Source organism: Takifugu rubripes, chromosome 21 (genome assembly GCF_901000725.2).
Source record: "Takifugu rubripes chromosome 21, fTakRub1.2, whole genome shotgun sequence".
In the NCBI taxonomy this organism is placed as follows: Eukaryota; Metazoa; Chordata; class Actinopteri; order Tetraodontiformes; family Tetraodontidae; genus Takifugu; species Takifugu rubripes.
This window is the reverse complement of record NC_042305.1, coordinates 4,034,810-4,044,432: the sequence shown is the minus strand read 5'-3', so window position 1 is coordinate 4,044,432 and position 9,623 is coordinate 4,034,810. Positions and strand designations below refer to the sequence as shown.

At 42.2% G+C, this 9,623-nt stretch overlaps 1 protein-coding gene across 2 annotated transcripts in view; it reads right to left on the bottom strand.

Annotated features, from left to right (window-relative positions):
• Window positions 1-822: 822 nt before the first annotated feature.
• glt1d1 (glycosyltransferase 1 domain containing 1) overlaps window positions 823-9,623 on the bottom strand; it is a 29,266-nt gene continuing 20,465 nt past the window's right edge. Inside the window, exons 8-12 of one of the 2 annotated variants that reach the window (XM_011615210.2) lie at window positions 9,187-9,236; window positions 7,052-7,095; window positions 6,509-6,629; window positions 5,346-5,444; window positions 823-1,210 (exon numbers count right to left, since the gene is read on the bottom strand). In XM_011615210.2, coding sequence (XP_011613512.1) covers window positions 1,058-1,210; window positions 5,346-5,444; window positions 6,509-6,629; window positions 7,052-7,095; window positions 9,187-9,236 — 467 coding nt within the window. In that variant the 3' untranslated portion in view covers window positions 823-1,057. The remainder of the gene's footprint in view (window positions 1,211-5,345; window positions 5,445-6,508; window positions 6,630-7,051; window positions 7,096-9,186; window positions 9,237-9,623) is intronic. The other variant, XM_011615211.2, reaches the window with a different exon arrangement.

The window sequence follows — 9,623 nt, the reverse complement described above, 5'->3', positions numbered from 1 at the left end:
ATTTTAACCAAGTTGGTATTGAATAAAGCAAGTTTTGCAACTTTGATTTTGTGTTATTTTACAAGTTAAATGAAGACAATGCATTGTTGTAAATGTATTCCAACAGCAGAGGAACCGCAGATCCTGTAGCCAGCGTGCACCCTGAGATGCTGAAAGCATCAATGTAGCATGCAGCCCACCATAAGTCCATGCTCTTCCCCTATAAAGTGAGACAGAAAGCATCACCAGTCAAATTGAAACTTTAAAGTTGGCTCCAGCTGCTGATCTGGCAGATTATCCTGAGGAGCCCAATCAGAGGTCTGAAATGTTGTCTAGTTCCAATGTATAAGAGCGAAACTCTACAAACTTTAGAAAAAACCCCCACAATTATATGATATCTGCACAGTAGAGAGTAGAATCCAGCAAATATATCTGTGCCCTCCTGTACTATGGGTCATGTCAGATTTCAAATAGTGTTACAGTGTGAAAAACCTTTGGGAGACTACTCACTATGCCAAATTTACTGTTGCGAGAGCAAATTAGGAAACCTTCCGTGCCCCCCTTTAAACAAGTGTTGCTGCCAGAATTTTGATTTAGTTCAGCTCAGCCGTTGCACCATATTAAAAATAAATGTGAATGAAATGTCTACAGAGTAAAGAAAATAAATTGTTGAACTTCTTCAGTTGTCTTAGCAACAGCGTGGCCCCATTGTACCGTCGAGTTCTACTGAACCCATTTCCAGTCGATGCTTCAGGATCATCCTAGAGATGCATCCCTCCTTCAGCAATCAATAGTCGGTAACACTGTGTCATCCTCTTTAGAATGAATGAAGCACCGAACGTGATCATTTACAACATCGTCGCACTTTATTTGTCACAATGTCACCATCGTCAGCATTTGATACATCATCTACACAAAGATGTTTCTGCGACAGGTCTTTGGTTCAAAGAGCTCCGCAGCTTTGTTTTCACAGAAAAGAACACAGCAATCAGCAAAAGGTAAAAACGAGGGTTGCGTAAGTCCCTCTGTTGCTAAGCTTCCTGAGGAAATTAACAGACAGGTACTGAAGACTGTGGCGTTACTCTGTGAGCAGAGTGTCCACCAGCTGTTGGTAGGTCTCTCTCTCCCTTTTCAGATTGTGATGCTCCTCCACATAAAGCTTACCGTTCCTCACCAGCCTCTCTCTCAGCTCGCGGTCTGACACCAGCCTCTGAGATTGATGCACAAATTCCTGATGGGGAGAAAGGCAAAATATGTGTCTCATTCAGTGCCAAATGCCATTTAAAGCTCGCTATTGAAGTTGCCTGGAGATGCGTTTTTGAACATAAAAGAAAAACCCACAGCGTGAAAGCAGAACTCAGATAAAAAAGCCTGTGCTCTGATTAGTAAATACTTCAAAAAAGTGCGTGCATTGCCAAAAGAAAAATATATTTCTGGCTCCAGATTCAGATATAGCTGTCCAACAGGCCTTTCTAAGTGTTCATAATAGCCAACTATATACTTATGGCAAATGACAAAACAAGAAAATGATTCCACCCCACTTGAAGGATATGAGCATAACAGCTGCTGTAATGTTAAACATCTACACGGCAACAATTCCTCCTACAAAATGAGGTGAGAGTACTTCTGCAGTAGAGAGCTCAAGGTCATGTTTAGTCAGAATGAGTCAGCAAGCAAATTCACTGAGCTTCTTTTCATTCGAGTGATTATGTCTCAAGAGATACTTGCTAAGAAACTGCTCTTTTGTGTAGCTGTGTCGCAGTTCAAACCTTCAGCAGTAGAAATTAAGGCTTAACTTATGCACAATGCATTTAGAATCACTTCCATATGCAAATTACACTCAGGAAGAAAGCGTCAGTTCTTTTGAGTGCGTGTCTGTTTGTTCTTCTGACGTGTGTCCAGCTGACATCATCCCTCATGGAATAATTACAACCTCGGAAAACATCGCTCAATCAGAAAAAGAGGGATTGCGTGCATGTTTTTCCAAAAATTATAAAGCGCCTGGGGAAGATTTTGGCTAAAAGGCAGGCACTTGTGGCCTGTTGGTGTTGGCAGCGGGTGGTGTATATCCAGTCCAAGTTGTCACAACCATCTGTGAGAGCTTCCTCCTGGCAGCTTAGCCCAGCACGTGTGAGAGAGGACTTATCTTTGTTACCACAACAACATCACGCTACTGCATGGTGTCTTGTGCTCAAGCTCTGTCATGACCTTAACATATGTTGGTCTCCTCTCACATCAGACCTCATCTCACTGAGTTACAATTAGTGTGTGGGTGTGCTTCCCTGCACGCTGGGATGCATTCATACTTCAAGGTTTTGGAGTACTGCATTAAAGTACACTCAAAAAGCTGCTTGGTTACAATTTGGAACACTTGTAATTTAGTATTTCTAATTTCATCCATCCATCCATCCATCCTCTACCGCTTATCCGGGGTCGGGTCGCGGGGGCAGCAGCCTAAGGAGAGAAGCCCAAACTTCCAGCTCATCCGGGGGGATCCCCAGGCGTTCCCAGGCCAGTCGAGAGACATTGTCTCTCCAACGTGTCCTGGGTCTTCCAGGGGGTCTCCTACCGGAGGGACATGCCCTGAACACCTCACAAGGGAGGCGCCCAGGGGGCATCCTAACTAGATGCCCAAGCCACCTCATCTGGCTCCTCTCAATGCGGAGGAGCAGTGGCTCTACTCCGAGCTCCTCCTGGATGGCAGAACTTCTCACCCTATCTCTAAGGGAGAGCCCAACCACCCTACGGAGGAAGCTCATTTCGGCCGCTTGTACCCGTGATCTTGTTCTTTCGGTCATTACCCAAAGCTCATGACCATAGGTGAGGGTAGGAACGAAGATCGACCGGTAAATCGACCGCTCTCTCTTCACCACTACGGACCGGTGCAGAGTCCGCATTACTGCGGATGCCTCACCGGTCCGCGTGTCGATCTCCCGCTCCATTCTTCCCTATTTCTAATTTCAGTTATTTTAAACTTTCACCCCACAGTTGAGACACAATTTAACTACAGTGGGACCTCTACTTACAAATTTAATTCGTTCCAGAAGTTGTTTAGTAACCTGAAAATTACGTGAGTAGAGACGCGTTTTCCATGTAAATGCCCTAATCCGTTCCAAGCCCCTAAAAATTTGGACATAATTTTTTTTTATAAATCATAAAAATGCATCAAAACATGTAACAAATACATGTTACAATTAGATTACCGCACAAAAATTTTGGAATTCAGTGCAAGGCTTCTCCAGGAACAAAATTAACTTTATTACAGGCTAATATTACATTAGCCGTCATTACTAGCAACAAACGTTAAGACTTGTGGTAACACCGCCATCTAATGGACAAACATACGAACACCCACAATAAATAAAAGTTAAACGAAGACGACGCTGGGATACACACAAACCTGTACAGATTGACGTCCCTCCTAGCCAATGGGATTACAGGAAGATGCTAGGCGATAGCCAATGGCAGAGCAGCTACAAGCATGTTTGCGTTGGCTAAACTCCGCGAGCTGCGAGTAGCAGCGGTAGTGTATTTTTGACCTTCGTATCCGGAAATTTCTTTCGTAACAAGAGGAAATATTTTCCCGTTGAGACGCTTTGTAACCTGAAAATTTCGCATGTAGGGACGTTCGTAAGTAGAGGTCCCACTGTAATTATGGATTGTTATACTACTAACTTTGCATATTTAAGTGCTTCAATGCAGTCAGTCAATGCATTTTATTTACTACTACTGCTACTAATCACTAAATCATGATAATAAACACACCTTTATAAACAGGGTATTCACACCGCTTTGATGAGAACAGCAGGTAGAACTCATAAAAACAATGACAATACATAGAATTCCAGGCATACACAGTAAACCAGTAATATCAACCGTAGCAACAAGATCATGAGAGAAAATGGGAGGAAGAAGGAGACGTCACACACAAACAAGTGTGTAAAATGGCTTTAGGAAGAAATGTTAACCATTTCTCATGTCCAATGTCCTCCTGTCCATCATTTGCCTTCAGCCCATCTCCTAGACTGCTCTGCCTCATACAAGATCAACAGTTTGGAGCTATCATTTAGAGGAAAACATATCCAAGCTTTAAACGTGATCCTAAAATCTTGAAATCGACGCTTTATTCATGTGAAGCCAGTGGTGTGAAATTAAACCTGGAAGAAGCCGATGTGCTGCTGGTTTTAAACCAGCTAGAGGTGGGGAAGAGCAATATGGGGCTAATGAGGTAATTAAGCCTAGAGACGGTCACATTTCAGAATATTTGATGCATATTTGACACACAAATGTGCTCATTGTGAGAGTGCAGTAAAAAAAAAAACTCCTGCAGAAGGATTTGGCGTCTGTAAAACTGTACAATTGAGGATGGTTTGGAAATGCAAGAGTATGAGTGATTTAACAGGAGAAAGTTTTCTGTCACACTACAGTTGATGTCCCTGAGACAGTTTCTAATATCAGCCAGACTCCTCAGATCTCAGGGAAGGAGGATATATCAGTGTGTCATCTGCATAACAATGAAGGAAGACATCGTGAGACCTATTTTGCTGAATGGAGCCTAAAATAAAAAGAAATCCTGCAGCACAGCGCAGGTAACGTTAGAAGCGGAAGATGAATGACTGCAGATTAGAAGAGCAAAAGTTTAAGCTTCCTCAAGATATAAACAAGACAGGCTTAGGTTTGAGTTCGGGACAGTACTCCACATTTTAAAACGATTCATTAAAATTGGAAGTTGCCAGGCAGCTTCTCTGCTATCACCGCCTTCTTAGAACCGGATTCCATTTCTTAAAAGATTATAAATACACCGAAAATACCAGGTTTGTTATAAACCTTTTTTCTTAAGACTTTGGACAAACATTAAAGTTAACAAATCACCTAAAACTGTTAAAATACATTGAAACAGGGCAGGGTTTAAAATGAGAAAACAAACCCTTCTGTGAGGACATTATTAACTGTTAAAACGCTCCGACCAACTAACCTCAACCTATAGCACAGCCTGAATAATATAAGGTGCACACTGATTACTATCAATAATGCAAACGTGTCACTTTATTGGCAGTTCTCACTCCTGATTGAGACACACTATCGACATTAAAACCCTTCCCGTGTTCATATGCTTAATGGCTTTATTCAGTGCCGTCTACAGATCAGGGTGGGGGTGAGCACATCCCACCGGTTTGGCCCTGGTGTACAGCGTTTCCAGGTTCATGTGAACATGGGCTTAAGGCAAGACAGCCTCCATAGGGACAGAGAGCTCAGCCGAGGTGACAACGATAGTCACTAGCTACAGTAATTACTGCATACGGTCTATGTAGCCCTTCACCAGAGCTGGTCTTGATGCTTAAGAAAGCTTATTAGAATAAGTGTACCTGAGGTGAAGAGTACAGGAGGCCATTGAACTCATGTTGCACTATGGAGGCATTTCCTGGAATATTCCTGGCCAGCACAGGCACGCCAAGATCCATGGCCTGTCAGAGCAGCAAGAATTATTACATAAACTCTCTGAAATTCATGAGGAAAATTACTGATGACAAATTCTGCAAACCAAAGGAAAAAAACAAACACACTGCCTGAAATAGAAAACAGGAAAATGAATGCAAGCGTGTTTCTCAAGGTATATCATATCCACATATATGTTTTAGAGTGTAAACATGTGGTTATTAGACCACCACCCAGTGGGTGTTGATGTTGCCGCTGCCTTATTATTATAATATTAACAGCATTTCTAATTAAGAGAAAACCTTTTTTGTGCTTCTGTAATATTAATTCACCAGTATGTGCACACACTTTAATGGAAATGATATTTTAATGTTTGAATATAGTGATTATTTTTGTTAACTGTGAATTTTCAAATTTAGAAGTAGCGTTTTTGACTGATAAACTTTTAGTGGTGGTGTTATTTTTGATTATTTTCTGACTATCAGTTGTTGGCCAAGCATGAATTGGGTTGGAATTTCCTCATTCCTGTTGAATGAACAGTGAGGAGCTGCTGCTCACTGAGAAGGAAAGATGATGGACTGAACGATTCAAAGTTAAAACCCGACCTGATCTGTGATATATTGATTCCACAAAAGTGTAATCTGAGAAGAGCTAGAAACTGCAGAGCCAAAGGTGGTGATCCAAAATATTGTTTTAGTTCATGTAGATAAATAAGGACTATTTCATTGTTGACAGGTTTCTAAATGGTTTGTGTATTCTTGTTCTGTATATGCACGTATGAATTATTAGCAAGCGAGTTGTCCATGTGTCACGCTAACTGTCAGCAGGTTTCTTCAACACGCTCTTCAGACTATAATCCTGCTGTGAGTTGTCCACCTCCACTGCTTTTAAAATAGATTAGTGGGTCTTCAGGTTCGTCTCGTGAAGAAATTGGAAGATTTATGTCGCATAATTAATTTGGCCAATTGTCCCTGGAGCAGACGGATAACGTTGGCTGTAAATATTTACACAGTTACTCAAATCACATTATTCTGCACCTCTGTGGCTGCCCCATACTGCCGAGCTGTTACCCATGAGGTCTAAAGATGTTTACCTCCAAAATGGCTGCTGACATGCCCTCTGAGACAGAACTGTTGACCACAGCGAAGCACCTTTTCATGGCCGCGTGTAGCTCCTGTTGGCTTCTCTCCAGGGCCACGGAGATCCCAGCTGTTCTGAAGAAGCACCATCAGAGCCCAGTTTTGGGTGACTCAGGGTTCACGCAGGCATGACTGATGCTAAAGGGCAGCGACAAGCTCAGGGCAGCAAACATGGCTGCACTACGTGCAACATGCACAGAAAGACGAGGCAGGTAGGAGAGCTAAACAGACACGGCAGCTTTTTGTCACGGAGACCTTTGTTGTGAGGAAAGCCTTTGGCAAAAAAAGGCCTAAGATCAGCTAAGACCTTGGAGTAGGAGGACAGAAAAAAAATCCTCTGAGCATTTCATTCTGCTCACATCACATCATGGCTAAATCTGAGCCACATTTGCTTAAAAACCTTCTTCCAGGCTCCTCCTGCACTGGACCCAAACACTAAAATCACACAGGTTCTACTGTTAAACACTCTGATGACAATCTGAAAGGGAAATGTTTACCTGTGGACAACATCTTCAACTTCCACAGTAAAAACGGGATCAACCTACGAGAGAACAATACATAAAAAAAAACATGTTTGCGTTTGTGAGGACCCTGCAGCAAACAATGACACAAGCAATAATTTATCGTGGGCAAATCATTCTCAGAAAATCCTGCATTTCCAGAGATTTGGGTCAGGGTGTGGTGGGTGGCCAATCAGATTAATTGCAATGTGGGATTTGTGTGCATTAGCCTGCACACAGTGAACGTCAAAGCGGAGCAATTTAGGTCAAAGGCAGCATGAAGCAAGCTCCTACTCCATCTCTATTTTTCTAGTCTAGAACTGTTTAATGGCATCTGCTATAATGAGCTTGCGTATATATCAATGTAAATCCAAGAATCTAAAACTGAGCTCTTTGTTCCCTGCTGTCATGTGGGATTTAACAGATTGTCAGAGCAGCAGGGGGCAGATCATGACAGCGGAAAAGTTTCAACAAACACAAATCATTTAAATGCGGTGTTAAAACACACACTTATTTATCCGGACAGGCACAACCACAAACATCCTGCAGGCAGATGCTGCTTCAGTTCTTCCACATGAATGACTGAGATCACTCACACATATTCTCTTCATCTCCATCTGATTTATTTTTATTCCATAATCATACGCAACACGATGCAGTGAAGCGAGAAATGTCATCACTAACAAACTGACCTGAATTCACGCTGTGGACTCAGAGAGCTCGTTACTTCTGAGTGAATTGGCTTAAGATGACATGACCTCTACACGTGTAATAGCATTAAAGCAGCGATCATCAAGGGCAACTCTAATGGCAAAACTAGCTCTAAAACTAAAACACGCATTTGTGTTTTGCACTGTAAATCAGAGAACTGAAACATTCATCTCTTCTTCCAACGAAGCATCAAACAAGAAGAAAGCAGAACAGAGAGGGACAGCAGCGGTGATGCCACGGAGAAGCCCCCGGCCGTGTCTAATTGTGTTGTTTCTGAGAAAGAACTAAAGCAGAACATACCTTGTGCCTGACACCAGTGTTTGAAGCTAAAATACTGCGTACTGATGTCATTTCAAAGCAAATCAGAGGGAAGAGGAGAGAACATCAATGAATGACTGGAAAAAGAGGAACATGTGTAGGCTGCTGTTGAATGTGATTAAAGAGGTAAGCAGGGAAGTTCACATTTCATTGTTATTTATGTTTATGCAGATTAAAAAGACTTCGTAATGCTCCCAATGACTGATGATGTTCTGGTGTAATTTCATCTGAGAGGTATTTTCTTTGTAACATGAAGGTGAGCTGGAAATATTTACAGGTGCTGAACTTCTGCTTACATGGCTACAAAGTTTTTACTTTCTTATATTCTTTTGAATGTGATACATTTTTCAACACAATAATGACAAACATCTTATTTTGCACATCAGTCTAAAGCTCTAAACAAGGGGCACACACCCTTTCACAGATCCACCCACCCATCCATCCACACATCCATGCCTCATCCATCCATCATCATCCGTCCGTCCATCCGTCCGTCCGTCCGTCCATCTGTCCATCCATCCAGTGAAAAATATCATGAAAAATATTGATGCTGTTAATAAAGTCAAACAAGCAACAGTAATTGCAACTGGGGTTCATTTACATTTTGTAAAAAGCATAGTAGGGTTCTTCCACTCCATCTGAGTCAGCAGCTACAAGTGAATTAGCAAGGGTTCGGATCAATACGACTCTACTCTTAATCAAACCCCTGAGCTGATTGTCTGGCTGACTGCTGGAATTATGAAGACCACAAATCATAACAGCCTTCCAGTTGTGCTGCTTTTTCCCCCCATATTTGTCTGGCTTGACATGAGTCTGCACGTACTGAAATGTGAATCAGAAGCAGTGAGCAGCTTTTTAGTGCAACATGTGGCATTATATGAGCAACCCTGGGCATTAAAGGGAGGCAGCTCTGCACAGGTCACTCGTCAAAGGCCTATCTGTAGTAAATGACCTCCTGGCTTAGCAGCTTTGAGACTTGAGCGGGACTGATCTGGCTCTCATCGACCATTTCCTCCAAGCATTGATGACTGAAACTAGTGTGAGTTTGACATCCATACTTCAACAAACTTGTCAGGTAAAGAAATCATTGTGTCGCCACTTACCTTAGGCCCAATGATAATCAGCACATTCAGTGGATCGTCACAATGCCACTCTGAAATAAATAAATACAAATACTAAAGAAGCTTCTGAAACATTTTAAGCAGTTTGGATGCAAGAAAGACACTCATCTGTCTCTGATACCTGGATGGAACATTACTGTCCCTTAGTGCTGCCATGAGTGTGCTCTATTAGTCTGAAAAAATAAAAATCCTTTACAAAGAAACCAGTAATGTGACTCCACTGGGCGCATGCGAATGGAAGCCAGCCTTATCTCCTGGAAGAGCATAATTGGCACAGCGGTAATCTGACCACATCGGCTGGATTTGTAGGGCCAACCTTTTTATTGCACGTTTCCATAAATTTTCAATCATCTCCAGCTCCCATGAGTCTGAAGGCTCATTCCTAATTAATGATGACACATCAACATGCACATAACCCT